We start from the raw sequence: 20,625 nt of genomic DNA, 5'->3' as shown, positions 1-20,625 counted from the left end.
CTGCAACCTCTGCCTTCTGGTTTCAAGTGATTCTCCTGCTCCAGCCTCCTGAGTAGATGAGATTACAGGCGCTCGCCACCACGCCTGGCTAATTTTTGTATTTTTAGTAGAGATGGGGTTTCACCGTGTTGGCCAGGCTGGTCTCGAACTCCTCTCCTCGTAATCTGCCCGCCTCAGCCTCCCAAAGTGCTGGGATTACAGGCGTGAACCACCACGCCCGGCCCATCTTTTGTTCTTTTTCTTTTCTTTATCTTGCCTCAGTGAAAGAATATTGAGGTGGTTCACGCCTATAATCCCAATACTTTTGAGGGTCTGTGGTGGGAGGATCGCTTAGGGCCAGGAATTCAACACCAGCCTGGGCAACATAGCAGGACCCCATCTCTGCAAGAAATTTTTTAAAAAATTAGTTAGGCATGATGGTGGTCTCCCGTAGTCCCAGCTACTCAGGGGGCTGAGGTGGGAGGATCACACAGGAGCTGAGGCCAGGAGTTGAAGGTTACAGTAAAGCTATAATCATGCCACTGCACTCCAACCTGGACAACAAACTGAGACTCTATCCCGGAAACAAACAAACAAAAAGAATATTGAGCACTTTTTTAGTATTCTGTTTCATCTCCACTATGGGCTTATTAACTTAATCTCTGTCTTATTTTTAGTAGTTGTTCTCAGGGTTTTAATACACATTTTCCCTCATCACAATATGCACTTCACTTATTACTCATCACATATTATAGAGCTTCATATATAGCAGGTTTCACAAACTACAGCCTTCAAGCCAAGCCTGAATACCTACCTGCTTTTGTAAATAAAGTGTTATGGGAACATAGCCATGGTCATTCAATTACATATTTTTTCATCAAGTCCAAAATGTCTACATAAGTATGACACATTTTGTGCTGTAAGGACAGAGTTGAGTAGTTGCAATGGAGGCCACATAGCCTGTAAAGCCAAAAGTATTTACTGTGTGGCGTTTTAAGTAAAAGTTTGCCAACTTCTCATGTTTATTATAAGAAACTTACAGTGGTATATTTCTGTTTTTCACTTCTTTCAAATATTTTTTCTGTCCCCACCTTTTCTGGAACCTCAGTTACAAATATATTAGACTATTTGATATTGTTCCACATTTCACTAAAGCTCTGTTCTTTTTTTTTTCTTTTCTTTTTTTTTCTTTTTCTTTTTTTTTCTTTTTTTGAGACAGTTTCGCTCTTGTTGCCCAGGCTGCAGTGCCATGGCGCAGTCTTGGCTCACTGCAACCTCCGCCTCCCGGGTTCAAGCAATTCTTCTGCCTCAGCCTCCTGAGTAGCTGGAACTACAGGTGCCCACCACCATACCTGGCTAATTGTTGTGTTTTTAGTAGAGACGGGGTCTCACTATGTTGGCCAGGCTGGTCTCAAACTCCTGACCTCAGGTGATCTGCCTGCCTTGGCCTCCCAAAGTGCTGGGATTATAGGCCTGAGCCAGCCAAATTTTTGTATGTTTAGTAGACACAGGGTTTCACTATGTTGGCCAGTTTGATTTCCGTCTCCTGACCTCAAGTGATCCGCCCGCCTTGGCCTGTCAAAGTGCTGGGATTACAGGCATGAGCCACCATGCCCAGTCTTTTTTCTTTTTTTTTTTTTTTTTTTTTTTGAGATGGAGTCTCGCTGTGTTATCCAGGCTGGAGTACAGTGGCATGATCTCAGCTAACTGCAACCTCCACCTTCTAGGTCCAAGCGATTCTCCTGGCTAAGCCTCCCTAGTAGCTGGGATTACAGGTGTGCACCAAGACGCCAGGCTAATTTTTTGTATTTTTTAGTAAAGACAGGGTTTCACCATGTTGACCAGGCTGGTCTCGACTCTTGACCTCAGGTGATCTGCCCGCCTTGGCCTCCCAAAGTGCTGGGATTACAGATGTGAGCCATGCCTGGCCTCTGTTCATTTTTTGTCAGTCCTTTTTTGTTTTCTTTTTGAGAGAGTCTTGCTCTGTTGCCCAGGCTGGAGTGCAGTGGCACAATCTCAGCTCACTGCAATCTTTGCCTTCCAGGTTCAAGCGATTCTCACGCCTCAGCCTCCTCAGTAGCTGGGATTACAGGTGTGTTTCACTATGTTGCCCAGGCTGGTCTTGAACTCTTGAGCTCAGGCAATTCACTTGCCTTAGCCTCCCAAAGTACTGGGATAATAGGCTTGAGCCACTGAGCCCTCCCGTTAGTCTTTTTTTTTTAACTTTAGTTCAGATAATTTCCACTGTATGTCTTCAAATTCATGGAATTGTCTTCTGCAGTTTATAATCCGTTAGTAAGCCCATCTAGTGCATTTTTAATTTCAGATACTGTATTCTTTTCCTTTTTTTTTTTTTTTTTTTTTTGAGACAGAGTCTTTCTCTGTCACCCAGGCTGCGGTGTAGTGGCACAATCTCAGCTCATTGTAGCCTCCACCTCCCAGGTTCAAATGATTCTCATGCCCTAGCCTCCCGAGTAGCTGGGATTACAGGTGTTTGCCACCATCCCTGCTAAAATTTTTATACTTTTAGTAGAGAGGGGGTTTCACCAAATTGACCAGACCGGTCTCAAACTCCAGGCCTCAAGTAATCTGCCTGCTTCAGCCTTCCAAAGTACTGGGATTATAGGCATGAGCCACTTCACTTAGCCCAGATATTGTATTTTTTAATTTCTATAATTTTTTTTTCTTTTTTTTGAAAGGGAGTGTTGCTCTATTGCCCAGGCTGGAGTGCAGTGGTGTGAGCTCAGCTCACTGCAACCTCTGCCTCCTGGTTCAAGTGATTCTCCTGCCTCAGTCTCCCCAGCAGCTGGGATTATGGGATTACACTTACATGCCACCGTGCCCGGCTAATTTTTTTTTTTTTTTTTGAGATGGAGTCTCGCTCTGTCGCCCAGGCTGGCACAACCCCGGCTCACTGCAACCTCCACCTCCCGGGTTCAAGCAATTCTTCTGCCTCAGCCTCCCAAGTAGCTGAGATTACAGGAGCATGCCACCACTCCTGGCTAATTTTGTGTGTGTGTGTGTGTGAGTGTGTGTTTTTGTAGAGATAGGATTTTGCCATGTTGGGCATGCTGCTCTTAAACTCCTGACCTCAGGTGATCTGCCTGCCTCGGCCTCCCAAAGTGCTGGGATTACAGGCCTGAGCTACCACATCCAGTCTAATTTTTGTATTTTTAGTAGAGATGGGGTTTCACCATGTTGGCCAGTCTGGTCTCCATCTCCTGACCTCAAGTGATCTGCCCGCCTCGGCCTCCCAAAGTGCTGAGATTACAGATGTGAGCCACTGGGCCGGCCCTAATTTCTAGAAATTTTATTTGACTATTTTTATATCTTTCAATATGTTCATTTTTAAAAAAATATTTGAGTATATGTATAGTTAATGCTTTTACATCCTTCTTTGCTAACTCTAGCATCTCTTTCTAGATCTGTTTCTATCGACTAATTTTCCTTCTGATTAAAAAAAAATGTTTTATTTATTTATTTATGGAGACAGGCTCTCACTATGTTATCCAGGCTGGAGTGCAGTGGCTATTTACAGGTGTGATCATAGCGTACTGCAGCCTCTGACTCCTGGACTCAAGCAATCCTGCTGCCTTAGCTTTTCAAGTAGGTGGGACTACAGCCTCACGCCATTGTGACTAATCATTTTGTTATGGAATGATGGACACTATAAATATATATTTTTGAGTATCTGGTTTTTGTTGTCTGTCTTAATTGAATTTTGGTTTACTTGTTAATTTGTTAATGAATCAGCTTGATTTTGAGGCTTGTTTTTAAGCTTTGGGGCAGTTCTAGAGTTATCTTTACTGTTGTGTTAGGTTAGTCCTTTTACTAAGATATTACTCTTCCAGGGTCTCTACTTTATGCCCTGGATGTTCAGCTTCAGCAAACAATGTTTACTCTGACTGGTCAAAACTTAAATATCAGCCAGGCACACTGGCTCACACCTAAAATCCCAGCACTTTGGGAGGCTGAGGCGGGTGGATCACCTGAGGTCAGGAGTTCAAGACCAGCCTGACCAACATGGTGAAACCCCATCTCTACTAAAAATACAAAAATTAGCCAGGTGTGGTGGCAGGCGCCTGTAATCCCAGCTACTCAGCAGGCTGAAGCAGGAGAATCACTTCAACCTGGGAGGCAGAGGGCTGCAATGAGCTGAGATCACACCATTGCATTCCAGCCTGGGCAACACAGCAAGATTCCATCTCAAAAACAAAAAAAAAGTTGGGGGGGAAAGAAAAAAAAACCAACAACTTAAATATCTTCCAACTCTCTGTGTGTGAGCTCTGGGAATTTTTCTGCTTGTAGAAACTCAGGACTCCTGTGAAGAGTTATTGATCTCTTTGCATAGTTGCTGCTTCTCTGGTACTTTGCCTCAAACTTCCAGGCACCTCATGCTCCTAAACACTGATCTCTGCTCCATTCAGTGTGATTTTTCTCTTCCTGTATTCCAGTCTAGAAAGCCAAAGTAATAGTAGGACATACCTCACTTGGTTCCATTCTCTCAGGGATCACAGTCCCATACTCCCTGATTTCATTGTCTGAAAATAATTTTTTTCATGTATTTTGTTCGGTTTTTCTAATTGTTTATAGCAGAAGGCCAAGTCTAGTACCAGTTACTCCAACATGGGAAAAGAATTTTATTTTTATGGTTTTCTTTTTTTTTTTTTTTTTTTTTTTGAGACGGAGTCTCGCTCTGTCGCCCAGGCTGGAGTGCAGTGGCCGGATCTCAGCTCACTGCAAGCTCCGCCTCCCGGGTTCACGCCATTCTCCTGCCTCAGTCTCCCAAGTAGCTGGGACTACAGGCGCCCGCCACCTCGCCCGGCTAGTTTTTTGTATTTTTTAGTAGAGATGGGGTTTCACCGTGTTAGCCAGGATGGTCTCGATCTCCTGACCTCGTGATCCGCCCGTCTCGGCCTCCCAAAGTGCTGGGATTACAGGCTTGAGCCACCGCGCCCGGCCTATTTTTATGGTTTTCTGATTTTACTTTATAGATATACAGTATCACCTGCAGTAATAATAATTCATTCTTTCTAATATTCACACATTGTAGTTAGTTATCTTGTCTAATTCATTGGCTAGTACTTCCAGGACAATGTTAAATAATAGTATTGATATTTCCTGGTATTTTTCTGTAAGGGTAGATGGGACAGCATTTTAAAGGGAGGCGGGGCATGGTGGCTCACGCCTATAATCCCAGAACTTGGGGAAGCCCAGGTGGGTGGATCGAAGAATCGCTTGAGCCTGTGAGGTGGACATTGCAGTGAGCCAAGATCGCGCCATTGCATTCCAGCTTGGGCTACAGAGTGAGACTCCGTCTCAAAAAAACAAAAAACAAACAGAAAAAAACAAACAAAAAATTTTAAGAGAGCATTGACTGGGCACAGTGGCTCATGCCTGTATATAATCCCAGCACTTTGGGAGGCAGGCAGAACACTTGAGTCCAGGAGTTTGAGACAAGCCTGGCCAACATGGCGAAACTCCGTCTCTACTAAAAATACAAAAAATTAGCTGGGTGCGGTGGCACATGCCTGTAGTCACAGCTAGTAGGGAGGCTTGAGGCACAAAAATCGCTTGAACCTGGGAGGCAGAGGTTGTAGTGAGCCAAGATCGCACCACTGTACTCCAGCCTGGGCAGCAGAGTAAGACTCTGTTTGAAAAAAAAAAAAAAGAGAGCAAGAGAATTTTCAGGGTTAATGAAAATACTGGGGAAAAGGGCACTGTCCTATGGTGTTGATGGAGATACAAATTGATAGTGTTTTTGGAAGGCCGTTTGTCAGTACCCACTTAACAACTGGACTTCTAGGAATCAAATTATGTCCTTAATGCTTGTATTAGTCTGTTTCTGTTGCTATAACAGAATACCACAGACTGCGTAATTTATAAAGAACAGAAGTTTATTTGACTCACAGATCTGATGCCAGCATCTGGCAAGGATCATCAGATGGTGGAAGGCATCCCATGGCAAGGAAGTACAGGAGCAACACAGAGAGACAACAAGGGGGCCAAACTCTTAGCAGGAGCCCACTCCCATGCTAACTAACCCACTTCCGAGATAACGGCATTAATCCATGCATGAATAAGGTGCCCACGTGACCTAATAACCTCTTTAATCTACCTCTTAATACTGTTCCATGAGTTTGTAGCGACATTAAAACCATAACAATGCTCAAGGATGTATATGCAAAAAAAAAAATTTTTTTTTTTTTTTTTTTTTGAGATAGAGTTTCCCTCTTGTTGCCCAAGCTGGAGTGCAATGGTGAGATCTCAGCTCACTGCAACCTCCAGCCCCCCAGGTTCAAGTGATTCTTCTACCTCAGTCTATCCCAGAGTAGCTGGGATTACAGGCGCACGCCAATACATCTGGCTAATTTTTGTATTTTTAGTAGAGACGGGGTTTTGCCACATTGGCCAGGCTGGTCTCAAACTCCTGACCTCAGGTGATCCACCCGTCTCGGCCTCCCAAAGTGCTGGGATTACAGGCGTGAGCCGCCGTGCCTGGCCTGCAAAAATATTTGTTGCAGCATTGTATTAGTCTGTTCTCACACTGATCCAAAGAAGTACCCGAGACTGGGTAATTCATAAAAGAAAGAGGTTTAATTGACTCAGTTCTTCATTGCTGGGGAGGTCTCAGGAAACTTACAATCATGGCAGAAGGTGAAGGAGAAGCAGGCATCTTCTTTATAGGGCATCAGGATGGAGTGAGTACCAGCAGAGGAAATGCCAGATGCTTATAACACCATCAAATCTCGTGAGACTCACTCATTGTCATGAGAACAGCATGGGGGAAACTGCGCCTATGATTCAATTACCTCCACCTGGTGCCACCCATGAGCATTACAATTCCAGATGAGATTTTGGGTGGGGACACAGCCAAACCATATTAAGCATTATTTATCGTATCAAAAAAATGTAGTCATGACCCAACTACCTTGTTTCAAAGAGAACAGAGGAATTACTATATTTTAACTGAGGGGATATGCTAATACAGGTTGAGTATCCCTAACCCGAAAATTCGAAATCTGAAATGCTCCAAAATCTAAAACTTATTGAGTACTAACCTGATGCTCAAAGGAAATGCTCATTGAAGCATTTTGGATTTTGGATTTTCCAATTAGGGATGCTGAACCTAAGTATAATGCAAATATTCTAAAATAAAAAAACATATGAAATTCAAAATGCTTCTAGTCCCAAGCATTTTAGATAAAGGATACTCAACCTGGCCGGGTGCGGTGGCTCACGCCTGTAATCCCAGCATTTTGGGAGGCTGAGGCGGGCAGATCGCCTGAGGTCAGGAGTTCGAGACCAACCTGACCAACATGAAGAAACCCTGTCTCTACTAAAACTACAAAAGTTAGCTGGGCATGGTGGCGCATTCCTGTAATCCCAGCTACTCAGGAGACTGAGACAGGAGAATCGCTTGAACCCAGGAGGCGGATGTTGAGATGAGATTGTGCCATTGCACTCTAGCCTGGGTAACAAGAGCAAAACTATCTCCAAAAACAAAAAAGGATACTCAACCTGTAAAAGATTAGGCACTGATTTAATTCTTCTGTAGCAATATTCCCAGATGTCTTGTTTCGCAGTTGTCCGACATAACTATGCATATGTTATGTCTCTGTTAGCACAGTATCCTGGGTTTGTCTGTACTCCAGAAACAAGGTCATATAAGCACTCAGCAAAAGCTGGATCTTGGGGCACATAATGATAATGTGAAGGTCCAATCCCTAGCTAAGTGACTCAGTCTTTTTTATTTAATAATTTCTGGGAGATTTGGGATTTCGAAGCCCATTACTAGTAGAACCTGGCCTATATTAAACATGGAAGAAACTTCATTATAAACAGAACTCTTGGGAACTAATTCATTATAGGGTCTTCATCTCTATATATGTTCATGTTTATAACTTTCATACAGTACTGAGTAGTAGTTAATGTATTTGTAAAATAACCGCTCAGGCCGGGTGCAGTGGCTCACTCCTGTAATCCCACCGCTTTGGGAGACTGAGGCAGGTGGATTGCTTGAGCCCAGGAATTTGGGACCAGCCTGGGAAACATAGTGAAACCCCATTGCTACTAAAAATACAAAAAATTAGCCAGGCATGGTGGTGCACGCCTGTAGTCCTAGGTACTCTAGAGGCTGAGGTGGGAGGATTGCTTGAACCTGGGAAACAGAGGTTATAGTGAGCCAAGATTGTGCCAGTGGCACTCCAGTCTGGGTGACAGAGTGAGACCCTGTCTGAAAAAAAAAAAAAAAAAAAATCAGGTTAAGTGACTGAATCTGGTGGTGGTCTGGGGTGGGAGTTCAGATGGTGAGGCATTAATATAGTCTTACTCATAGGTAAAGACTGGATTAGATTATTCCAGTAATACAGAGGTCATTCATCATCCAAGAAATCCATTAATGTAATATACCATTTTAACAGGTTGTTTTGGGTTAAATTTGTTCTCCCAAAATAATATGATTAAGTCCTAATCTACAGTCTTTTATTTGGAAATAAGGCCATTGAAGATGTAATTAATATGGTCACTAGGGTAGGGTGGACCCTTAATCCAGTATCACTGGTGTCCCTATGAGAAGACAGTGTGAAGATGTGAGGAGAGAATACTTTGGGTTTTGTTTTGTTTTGTTTTTGAAACGGAGTCTCACTCTGTTACGCAGGCTGGAGTGCAGTGGCGGGATCTTGGCTCACTGCAACCTCTGCCACCCAGGTTCAAGCGATTCTCCTCTGTCAACCTCCCAAGTAACTGGAATTATAGGCGCCTGCCACCATACCCAGCTAATTTTTGTATTTTTACTAAAGAGAGGTTTTCACCATGTTAATCTTACCATGGTGACCATGTTGGTCTCGAACTCTTGACCTTAAGTGATCTACCTACCTCGGCCTCCGAGGTAGGCCTACTACTCCAAGGTAGTGCTGGGATTACAGGTGTGAGTCACCACACCTGACCAAGGAGGACAGAATACTTTGTAATGATAGAGAGACACACATGGAGGGAGAAGATGGCCATATGAAGACAGAGGCAGAGATTGGGGATAAGCTGCTTCAAACCAAGGAACACCTAGGGCCACCAGAAGATAGAATGAAATAAAGAAGGATTCCTCCCTTACAGGTTTCAGAAAACACATGATCCTGTTGACAATTTAATTTTGGATTTCTAGCCTCCAGATTGCAAGACAATAAAATTATATTTTTTTAAGTTACCTAGTTTGTGGTACTTTGTTAATGGCAGCCCTAGGAAACTAATATACAAAGAGGGGAAAACGTATAAATGCAGAATAAACATTTAATACATTTTAACTCTAATTTATGATTTTTTAAGTTTTAGCAAATTGAAAACAAAGGGTACCAATCAAACTCCTATATTAAACGTCGTCATTCTTTTTTTTTTTTTTTTTTTTGAGATAAGAGTCTGTCTCTGTTACCCAGGCTGGAGTGCAGTGGCACAAACAAGGATCACTGCAACCTTGACCTCCTGGGCTCAAGGGATCCTACCACCTCAGCATACCATGTAGCTGGGACCACAGGTGCACGCTACCATGCCCAGCTAATTTTTGTTTTGTTTTGTTTTGTTTCTAGAGACAGGATCTCACTTTGTTGCCTAGGCTGGTCTCAAATCTTAAACTCCTGGCCTCAAGTGATCCTCCTGCCTTGGCCTCCCAAAGTGCCCAAATTAGAGATGTAAGCCACCATGCCCAGCCTAAGCATCATTATTAGTAGTTAAATTTTAGCAGTGTTTCCATTCAGCAAGTGACACCTGCTGTCATGGCCTCTGTTCCACACTTTATGGGAGATCCTAGCCCATGCAGTAGGACAAATATAAGAAATGAGGCAGAGGCCAGGCGCGGTGGCTCAAGCCTGTAATACCAGCACTTTGGGAGGCCGAGGCGGGCGGATCACAAGGTCAGGAGATCGAGACCATCCTGGCTAACACGGTGAAACCCCGTCTCTACTAAAAATACAAAAAAACTAGCCGGGCGAGGTAGCGGGCGCCTGTAGTCCCAGCTACTCGGGAGGCTGAGGCAGGAGAATGGCGTAAACCCAGGAGGCGGAGCTTGCAGTGAGCCGAGATTTTGTCACTGCACTCCAGCCTGGGCAACAAAACGAGACTCCATCTCAAAAAAAAAACAAAAATACAAAAGTTAGCTGGGCGTGGTGGTGGGCGCCTGTAATCCCAGCCACTTGGGAGGCTGAGGTAGGAGAATCACTTGAACTCTGAAAGCGGAGGTTTCAGTGAGCTGAGATTGCGCCACTGCACTCCAGCTGGGGCAACAAGAGCAAAACTCCATCTCAACAAATAGCCTCTAGATGATAAGTGATGGTGACTTGGATCAAGGTGGCAGCAGCAGCCATGGAGAGAAGTGGTGGGATTTTGCTATTCTGAAGGTGAAACCAACAACATGGAGTCAAAGATGACACAATGGCTTTGATCTAAACAGCTGGTAGAATGGAGGTTACGTTTCCTAAGATGGATAAGAGTGTAGGAAAGGTAGATTTAGGATGGAGGTGAACAAAAAGTATGGTTTTTTTTTTTTTTTTTTTTTTTTGAGACGGAGTCTCGCTCTGTCGCCCAGGCTGGAGTGCAGTGGCGCAATCTCGGCTCACTGCAAGCTCCGCCTCCCGGGTTCTCGCCATTCTCCTGCCTCAGCCTCCCGAGTAGCTGGGACTACAGGTACCCGCCACCGTGCCCGGCTAATTTTTTCTATTTTTAGTAGAGACGGGGTTTCACCATGGTCTCGATCTCCTGACCTTGTGATCCGCCCGCCTCGGCCTCCCAAAGTGCTGGGATTACAGGCGTGAGCCACCGCGCCCGGCCAAAAGTATGGTTTTGCACATGTTAAGATGCTGTGATTTGCTGGGCGTGGTGGCTCATGCCTGTAATCCCAGCATTTAGGGAGGCCAAGGCAGGAGGATTGCTTCAGCCCACCAGTTTGAGACCAAGCTGGGCAACATAGTGAGACTGTGTCTCTATTTATTTAAAATAAATAATTTTTTAAAAAAGATGCTATCATATTATGAAATATGTGTTTGGTCTTCATCCCTCTTTCCTGGCATACAACTAAAATCCTTAGAATCTCCAAAGTGGTGTCTTTTTGTATGCTCATGAATTGACTGCTGGCTGACTGGCAGCCTCTAGGTAGCTTCAGGTTTGGGGCTGGTCACCAGAAAGGTCAAGCAGGAGTAGAGAAGTAGGACTTTCAGCCCACCCCCAGCCTCTGGGGAGGAGAGAGAGGCTAAAAGTTAATTTGATAACCAATGGCGAATGATATCATCATTCATGCCTACATAACGAAGTTTCCATAAAACCCAAAAGGCCTGGGTTTGGAGTGCTTCCAGATAGCTGAACATGTGGAGGTTCCTGGAGGGTGGTGCACTTGGTGGGGGCGTGGAAGCTCCAAGCGCCTTCCCACGTGCCTTGCCCTATGCATCTCTTCATCTATATCCTTTGTAATATCTTTTATAAGAAACCAAGAAACTTAAGTGTTTTCCTAAGTTCTGTGAGCTACTCTAGCAAATTAATCAAACTTAAGGAGGGCATTATGGGAACCCCAGTTTATAGCTGGCTAGTCAGAAGCACACATAAAACAAGCTGGGGCCTGCAATTGGCATCAGAAGTTGGGGGATGCCTTCTGGGACTGAGCCTTCAACCTCTGGGATCTGATGCTCTCTCCAGTTACATAGTGTTAGAACTGAATTGAGGCCGGGCGCGGTGGCTCAAGCCTGTAATCCCAGCACTTTGGGAGGCCGAGATGGGCGGATCACGAGGTCAGGAGATCGAGACCATCCTGGCTAACACGGTGAAACCCCGTCTCTACTAAGAAATACAAAAAATAGCCGGGCGAGGTGGCAGCGCCTGTAGTCCCAGCTACTCGGGAGGCTGAGGCCGGAGAATGGCGTGAACCCGGGAGGCGGAGCTTGCAGTGAGCTGAGATCCGGCCACTGCACTCCAGCCTGGGCTACGGAGCGAGACTCCGTCTCAAAAAAAAAAAAAAAAAAAAAAAAAAAAAAGAACTGAATTGAATTACAGGACAACTTGCTGGTGTCAGTGCAGGACTGATTGCTTGCTTGATGTTTGAAACTATGAGCCTGGATGGGATCCTAAATACTCCCTAGGGAACGATATAGGTAGAGAAGATGTTTGAGGCCTGAGACCCTGTACATTCCAAAATTTGGAGATTAGGAAAATGGAGAAGAACCAGCAAAGGAGACTGAGAAGGAGTAGCCGGTGAGGTAGGAGAGCCATGAAGGAGTAGTGTCCTGGTGGTCAAGTGAAAAAAGTGTTTTAGGATGAAGACAATGACCAACTGTGTAGGCAAAATGAAGACAAAGAAATGATCATTGGATTTGACAACACGCAAGTTACTAATAACCATAAAAAGGATGGTTTTGGCCAGTCCCGATGGCTAACGCCTGTAATCCCAGCACTTTGGGAGGCCGAAGCAGGCAGATCACCTGAAGTCAGGAGTTCGAGACCAGCCTGGCCAACATGGTGAAACCTCATCTCTACCAAAAATACAAAAATTAGCTGGGTGTGGTAGCACGCATCTGTAATCCCAACTACTCAGGAGGCTGAGGCAGGAGAATCTCTTGAACCCGGGAGGCAGAGGTTGCAGTAAGCCGAGATCACGCCACTGCACTCTAGCCTAGGTGATAGAGTGAGACTCTAACTCAAAAAAAAAGAGTGGTTTTGATGGATGGTGATGAAAACCTGACTGGAATGGGTTCAAGAGAGACAGGGAGACAACAAATACAAACAAAACAGAACAAAACTATTTCAATGAATTTTGTGTAAAGGGAGTTGAAAGAAAAATGGAATAGAAGCCAAAATGTAGGTGTGAAATCAAGGGGAAGTTTTTTTGGTTTTTTGTTTTTGAGACGGAGTCTCGTGTCACCCAGGCCAAAGGGGAAGTTTTTGTTGGCACATCTGTTTGTTTGTTTTTGAGTTACAGTCTTGCTCTGTTGCCTAGGCTGGAGTGCAGTGTCGCAATCTCGGCTCACTGCAGCTTCTGCCTCCCAGGTTCAAGCGATTCTCCTGCCTCACCCTCCTGAGTAGCTGAGATTACAGGCGCCCACCACCATACCCAGCTGATTTTTGTATTTTTAGTAGAGATGGGGCTTCATCATGTTGGTCAGGCTGGTCTAGAAATCCTGACATCAAGTGATCCGCCCGCCTCAGCCTCCCAAAGTGCTGGGATTACAGGTGTGAGGCACCGCACCCGGCCTGTTTGTTTGAGGTGCAGTCTCACTCTGTTGCCCAGACTGGAGTGCAGTGGCGCAATCTCTTCTCACTACAACCTCCACCGCCCAGGGTCAAGCAAATCTCCTACGTCAGCCTTCTGAGTAGCTGGGATTACAGGTATGCTCCACCATGCCCGGCTGATTTTTTGGTACTTTTAGTAGAGATGGGGTTTCACCATGCTGGCCAGGCTGATCTTGAACTCCTAACCTCAGGTGATCTGCCCGCCTCGGCCTCCCAAATTGCTGGGATTACAGGCGTGAGCCACCACGCCCGGCCTCTGTTTTTAAGATAGGAGATACTTGATACCATGTTTGTACAATATTTGCAATTACCCACTTTGTGTACAGAGGGGAATGATTTTGAATTCAGCTTAAGCACAGCTTATTTCTGCCTGGCTTGCGTTCAGAGACCCACCCTTCCTGAGCAATGTCACATTTGCTTCTGCAAGGTGCCCTGAAGGCACTACCAGCCCGGGATCAATTTTCAGGTTAATTTTTCTTTTTTTAAACTTTATTTATTTATTTTTATAGAGATGGGGATCTTACCATGTTGCCCAGGCTGATCTCGAACTCCTGGGCTCAAGCGATCTGCCCGTCTCAGCCTCCCAAAGTGCTGTGATTACAGGCATGAGCCACTGTGTCCGGCCTATGTTAATTTTTCAGGTTGAGATTTCCCACACCAAGCAGGTAAAGTAAATCTGGCCTCCAGAATCTCACAAGGCAAACCACTGGGCTTCAGTATTTCACCTAGGGCCTTTTTTTCCCTACCCAGGGCCCTGCAAAGACAAACTTTCTTTACCTTCTCATTGGACTTAGTCAGAATTTTTAGTCCCTTTTCACTAAGGTTGTGGTCCTCAGAGGGTTCTAACTTCCCAGCTGTCAGCTCTAATAGATCAGAGTTTGGTACTGGTAAGGACCTAGTCCCTTAGCCATTACTGGCCCACACAGCTCAGGCTGTGCTGCCTCCGCTTAGCTGGCGTCTAGGGATTTCTACATCTTTCTTGCAAGCTCAGCCACACCTTTAAAAAACTTCAGCTGTATTTTATCCAGCATCTCTAGGGATTTGTGGCAGAAAAGTTTTCACCACTATTTTGCTGGAACCAGAAATTTTTCTCCTCACTCTACCTGGCTAATTCCTGCTCACCTTTGAGGTCTCAGTTTAAATGTTACTTCTAAAGAGGTATCCCCAACCTTCTCCATCTCAGTCTAAGCTAGGATACTACTCATAGCCCCTTTATACTACTCATAGCACCTTCTTTCTTTCTTAGCACTTAACTTGTCATTGTAACTTCATGCAAGTCTTTGTTGAATTTAATTAAATTTAACTATACACACACACACACACACACACACACACACATATATATGGAATCTCACTCTGTCGCCCAGGCTGGAGTGCAGTGGTGCAATCTCGGCTCACTGCAACCTTCACTTCCTGGGTTCAAGCAATTCTCCTGCCTCAGCCTCCCAAGTAACTGGGATTACAGGTGTGTGCCATGATGCCCGACTTTTTTTTTTTTTTTTTTTTTAGTAGAAATGGGGTTTCGCCATGTTGGCCAGGCTGGTCTTGAACTCCTGACCTCAAGTGATCCACCTGCCTCAGCCTTCCAAAGTGCTGGTATTACAGGTGTGAGCCACCTATAATTTAACTTTTTCAGAGACAGAGTCTCTGTGGCCCAGGCTGGTGTGCAGTGAGTGTTGTGATCATGGCTCACTGCAGCCTCCACCCCCTGGATTCAAGTGATCCTCCTGCCTCAGCCTCCTAAATAGCTAGGACTACAGGTGCTCTCCATCACACCTGGCTAATTAAAAAAAAATATATATATATATTTAATAAATATATAAATATATATATTAAAAATATATATATATATATTTTTTTGTAGAGATAGGGTCTTGCTATGTTGAATAGCCTATTCTCTCACTCCTAGGCTCAAGCTATCCTCCTGCCTCTGTCTCCCAAAGTGTTGGGATTACAGGCATGAGCTACCACCCTGGGCTGGAGTCTTTGTTTAATGTCTGATAACCGTTTTAGATTGAAAACAACATGAAGGCAAAAATCTAATGTGTTGGCTCAACATATAGCAAAAGGCCTGATTTATTGAACATGCTCATGCCTGTAATCCTAGTATTTTGGGATGCTGAGGCCAGAGGATCTCTTGAGCCTAGGAGTTCAAGACCAGCTTGGGCAACATAGTGAGACCTCATCTCTATATTTAAAAAATGAAAGAAGGCTGGGCACGGTGCCTCACGCCTGTAATCCCAGCACTTTGGGAGTCCAAGGCGGGTAGATCACGAGGTTAGGAGTTCAAGACCAGCCTGGCCAGATGGTGAAACCCCATCTCTACTAAAAATACGAAAATTAGCCAGGCACGATCGTGGGCGCAATGGCGGGTGCCTGTAATCCCAGCTACTCGGGAGGCTGAGGCAGGATAATCGCTTGAACCTGGGAGGTGGAGGTTGCAGTAAGCTGAGATCGCGCCACTGCACTGTAGCCTGGGTTACAGAGCAAGACTCTGTCTCAAAATAAATAAATAAATAAAGAAGAAGAAGATGCTCAATAAATTTTGCTAATAAAACAAGTAATTTTCTAAAAAACTAGTCTCAGGTGTTTTTGGTTTTTTTTTTTTTTTTTTTTTTTTTTTGGTTTTTTGTTTTTGTTTTTGTTTGAGACAGAGCCTTGCTCTATTGCCAGGCTGGAGTGCAGTGCTGCGACCTCAGCTCACTGCAACCTCCACCTCCCAGGTTCAAGCGATTCTCCTGCCTCAGCCTCCTGAACAGCTGGGACTACAGGCGTGCACCACCACGCCCAGCTAATTTTCATATTTTTAGTAGAGACGGGGTTTCATAATGTTGGCCAGGATGATCTTTGGCTCTTGACCTTGTGATCTGCCCGCCTCAGCCTCCCAGCGTGCTGGGATTACAGGCATAAGCCACCGTGCCCAGGTGATAACAGTCTAGTATTAAGTGATGTGTTGAAACCTATTCTCTTCTGTGTCTTGGCAATTATATTCTCCAACAAGAAAGAGTTCTTAATGGAATAAAAGAGGCTTCTGATTATTATTTTAGTTGACTCACCTTAGAAAAGGATTGTTCACTTTGGGAGGCTGAGGCAGGAGGATTGCTTGAGTCCAGGAGTTAGAGACCAGCTGGGGTAACATAGCGAGACCTTATCTCTATTAAAAAAAAAAAAAAAAAAAGCCAGGCATGGTGGTGCACACCTGTAGTCCCAGCTACTTGGAGGCTGAGGTAGGAGAATCACTGAAACCAGGAGTTTAAGGTTGCAGTGAGCATTTTTTATTTGTTTGTTTTTTGGGTGTTTGTTTTTTGAGATGGAGTCTTGCTCTGTGGCCCAGGCTCGAGTGCAGTGGTGCAATCTTGGCTCACTGCAACCTCTGCCTCCCAGGTTCAAGCAATTCGTCTGCCTCAGCCTCCCAGGTAGCTGGGATTACAGGCATCCGCCACCACACCCAGCTAATTTTTGTATTTTTGGTAGAGACAGGGTTTTACCATGTTGTCCAGGCTGGCCTCAGGTGATCCCCCCGCCTCAGCCTCCCAAAGTGCTAGGCTTACAGGAGTGAGCCACTGTGCCCAGCCGCAGTGAGCTTTGATCACACCACTGCACTGCAGCCTGGGCAACAGAGCAAGATCCTGTCTCAAAACAAAATAAAATAATTGTAATGTAGGTTTTGGTAACCACACGTGTCTTTTCCTCTTCAGAATGGAGATCTCCTCTCATCAGTCTCACCTCCTGCAGCAACTGAACGAGCAGCGCAGGCAAGATGTATTTTGTGACTGCAGTATTCTAGTTGAAGGGAAGGTCTTCAAAGCACATCGAAATGTATTATTTGCTAGTAGCGGCTACTTTAAAATGCTTCTTTCTCAGAATTCAAAAGAGACAAGTCAGCCAACCACAGCTACATTTCAGGCTTTCTCCCCTGACACTTTTACAGTTATCTTGGACTTCGTATATTCTGGCAAACTGTCTCTTACTGGTCAGAATGTCATAGAAGTAATGTCGGCTGCTAGCTTCCTTCAGATGACTGATGTCATAAGTGTATGTAAGACTTTTATTAAATCTTCCTTAGACATTAGTGAGAAAGAAAAAGATCGCTATTTCAGTCTCTCAGATAAAGATGCCAATTCTAATGGTGTAGAACGTTCCTCTTTTTATAGTGGTGGCTGGCAAGAAGGAAGCAGTTCTCCACGTTCTCACCTAAGCCCAGAGCAAGGAGCAGGTATAATAAGTGGAAAATCTTGGAATAAGTATAATTATCATCCAGCCTCCCAGAAGAATACTCAACAACCCTTGGCCAAGCGTGAACCAAGGAAAGAGTCCATTAAAAAGACCAAACATTTGAGAATGTCACAGCCTTCTGAAGTTACTCATTATAAGTCAAGCAAACGAGAAGCACGAACATCTGATTCTTCCAGCCATGTTTCCCAGTCTGAAGAACAAGCACAAATTGATGCTGAAATGGACTCTCCTCCTGTTGGCTATCAGTACGGTCAAGGATCTGATGTCACATCCAAAAGTTTTCCAGGTACCCAAGAAGGGCATAAGTCCCCTCCTCTAGGTTCCAAAGTGCTATATAAATCGGTCTTCTGTCAAAACACCCTTAGTTTCAGGTGCTCTAAGCAGTTGAAGCAACTGATTTTTTTCAAAAGTTCTATCTCTGTAATGAAATTTATTTAGTAACGACAGGCGTGGTGGCTCACGCCTGTGATTCCAGCAGTTTGGGAGGCTGAGGTGGGCAGATCACCTGAGGTCAGGAGTTCAAGACCAGCCTGGTCAACATGGCAAAACCCCATCTCTACTAAAAGTACAAAAAAATGAGCGGGGCATGGTGGCATGTGCCTGTAATCCCAGCTATTCAGGAGGCTGAGGCAGGAGAATCACCTGAACCCAGGAGGCGGAGGTTGCAGGGAGCTGAGATTGCGCCACTGCCCTCCAGCCTGGGTGACAGAGCAGGAGTCCTTCTCAAAAAACAAAAAAAATTAGCCAGGCATAGTGGTGCACACCTGTAGTCTCAGCTACTCAGGAGGCTGAGGCAGGAGAATCACTTGAGCCTGGGAGGCAGAGGTTGCAGTGAGCTGGGATTGCACCACTGCACTCCATCCTGGGCAATAGAACGAGACTGTGTCTCAAAAAAAAAGGAAGAAGAAATTTGTTTCATAAAACGTGGATTTAAATTTTTTAATTCAAAATAATATTGAATAAATATAATGACAATCCAAATAATAAGAGTACTAAGGGTCAGAACCCATGATTTTTCAAACCTGTATCTGTGGGTGGTTAGATTACTCTTAAATGTTTAAAGCTCTTTTCTAAATAGTTCAATCTCTAAGACACATATTTTCACTTTTTTTTTTTTTTTTTTTTTTTTTGAGACAGAGTCTTGCTCTGTCGCCTAGGCTGGGGTGCAGTGGCCGGATCTCAGCTCACTGCAAGCTCCGCCTCCCGGGTTTAGACCATTCTCCTGCCTCAGCCTCCCGAGTAGCTGGGACTACAGGCGCCCGCCACCTCGCCCGGCTAGTTTTTTGTATTTTTTAGTAGAGACGGGGTTTCACCGTGTTAGCCAGGATGGTCTCGATCTCCTGACCTCGTGATCCGCCCGTCTCGGCCTCCCAAAGTGCTGGGATTACAGGCTTGAGCCACCGCGCCCGGCCGATATTTTCACTTTTAAATAGTCTTTTTTTTTTCTGTGTATTTACTCAGAGGAATATTTAGCTTATTAAGATACAAACACAGGTTGGGCGTGGTGGCTCACGCCTGTAATCCCAGCACTTTGGGAGGATGAGGCAGGCAGATCACAAAGTCAGGAGTTCAAGACCAGCCTGGCCAATATGGTGAAACCCTGTCTCTACTAAAAATACAAAATAAATAAGCTGGGCGTGTAATACCAGCTACTCAGGAGGCTGAGGCAGGAAAATTGCTTGAACCCGGGAGGTGGAGGTTGTGGTGAGCTGAGATCACGCCACTGTACTCCAGCCTGGGTGACAGAGGGAGATTCCATTTCAAAAAAAAAAAAAGATACAAATACATTTTTTTTCTTCTTTTTTTGAGACGGAATTTTGTTCTTGTTGCCCAGGCTGGAGTGCAATGCGCAATCTCGGCTCACCGCAACCTCTGCCTCCCGGGTTCAAGCAATTCTCCTGCCTCAGCCTCCGGAATAGCTGGGATTACAGGCGTCTGCCACCACGCCCAGCTAATTTTTTGTATTTTTAGTAGAGACGGGGTTTCTGCACGTTTCCCAGGCTGGTCTTGAACTCCTGACCTCAGGTGATCTGACCTCCTCGGCCTCCCAAAGTGCTGGGATTACAGGCATGAGCCGCTGCGCCCAACACATCATTTTTTTTTTTTTAAGGAATGCCTGTAGTCCTAGCTGCTGGGGAGGCTAAGGCAGAGCATCACTTGAGCCCAGGAGTTAAAAGACCAGCAGAGGAAACATAGAGCCCATCTCCCACCCAAAAAAGAACACCTCACATACAACCCATGACACTGGTCCTGTAAGTCTACAGTGGACCAGTGTGCAACATGAGACATCTCATTTTCATGATAATAGTAAAACGCAGAAAGATCATGTAAATTGACAGTTTCAGAATAATCCTCCTTCACTCTGGAAGTAGAGAATAGGGATAAGAAATGCGTATCATACAATTTTCCCCCCAGTTAATCAGTTAACAAATTTGCCTAATAGTTTCCATGTAAATTTAAAGGAAAATTATATTAAAATGAAACTCCTCAAGGTTGTAAGATACAAATTACATATTTATTTTATTTTGCTGTTTTGTAGAGATGGTGGGTCTCATTATATTTCCCAGGCTGGTCTTGAACTCCTGGCCTGAAATGATCCTCCCACCTCAGCCTCCCAGAGTGCTGGGATTACAGGAATGAGCCACTGTGTCCAGCCTGATTTTTATTTTATAAAAGTTTCAAACATATACAAAAGTAAAAAGAGAATGGTATAATTAACCTCCATGCATCCATGACCTAGTCCCACAACCTCTAACTCATGGCCTGTCTCATGTCTGTATCCTTATCCCTAACCCACTCCCTTTATTACTTTTAAACCAATCTCAGACATCATATGTTTTCACTTGTAAATCGTTCAGAATGTGTCCTTAAAATAGTATAGGAAAAAACTACAATACTATTGTCATACCTAAATTGAACAATAATTATTTATTTATTTATTTTATTTATTTTATTTTTTTTTGAGAGAGGGTCTCACACTGTTGCCTAGACTGGAGTGCAGTGGCACAATCTTGGCTCACTGCAAATTTCACCTCACGGGTTCAAGCGATTCTACCACCTCAGCCTCCCAAAACGCTGGGATTACAGGCATGCGCCACCACACCTGGCTATTTTTTTTTTTACTTTTGGTAGAGATGGGGTTTTACCATG

General features: G+C 44.6%; 1 protein-coding gene across 6 annotated transcripts in view; it reads left to right on the top strand.

Annotated features, from left to right (window-relative positions):
* The window catches only part of LOC105494644 (zinc finger and BTB domain containing 8A), a 66,450-nt gene that overhangs the window by 34,329 nt on the left and 11,496 nt on the right, over positions 1 to 20,625 (top strand). For 4 of the 6 annotated variants that reach the window (XM_071096729.1, XM_071096714.1, XM_071096724.1 and 1 more), the window contains one exon: positions 16,938 to 17,761. In XM_071096729.1, coding sequence (XP_070952830.1) covers positions 16,939 to 17,761 — 823 coding nt within the window. In that variant the 5' untranslated portion in view covers position 16,938. The remainder of the gene's footprint in view (positions 1 to 16,937; positions 17,762 to 20,625) is intronic. The other 2 variants (XM_071096734.1, XM_071096737.1) reach the window with 1 other exon arrangement.

Source organism: Macaca nemestrina, chromosome 1 (genome assembly GCF_043159975.1).
Source record: "Macaca nemestrina isolate mMacNem1 chromosome 1, mMacNem.hap1, whole genome shotgun sequence".
In the NCBI taxonomy this organism is placed as follows: Eukaryota; Metazoa; Chordata; class Mammalia; order Primates; family Cercopithecidae; genus Macaca; species Macaca nemestrina.
This window is presented reverse-complemented; position numbering and strand designations above follow the sequence as displayed.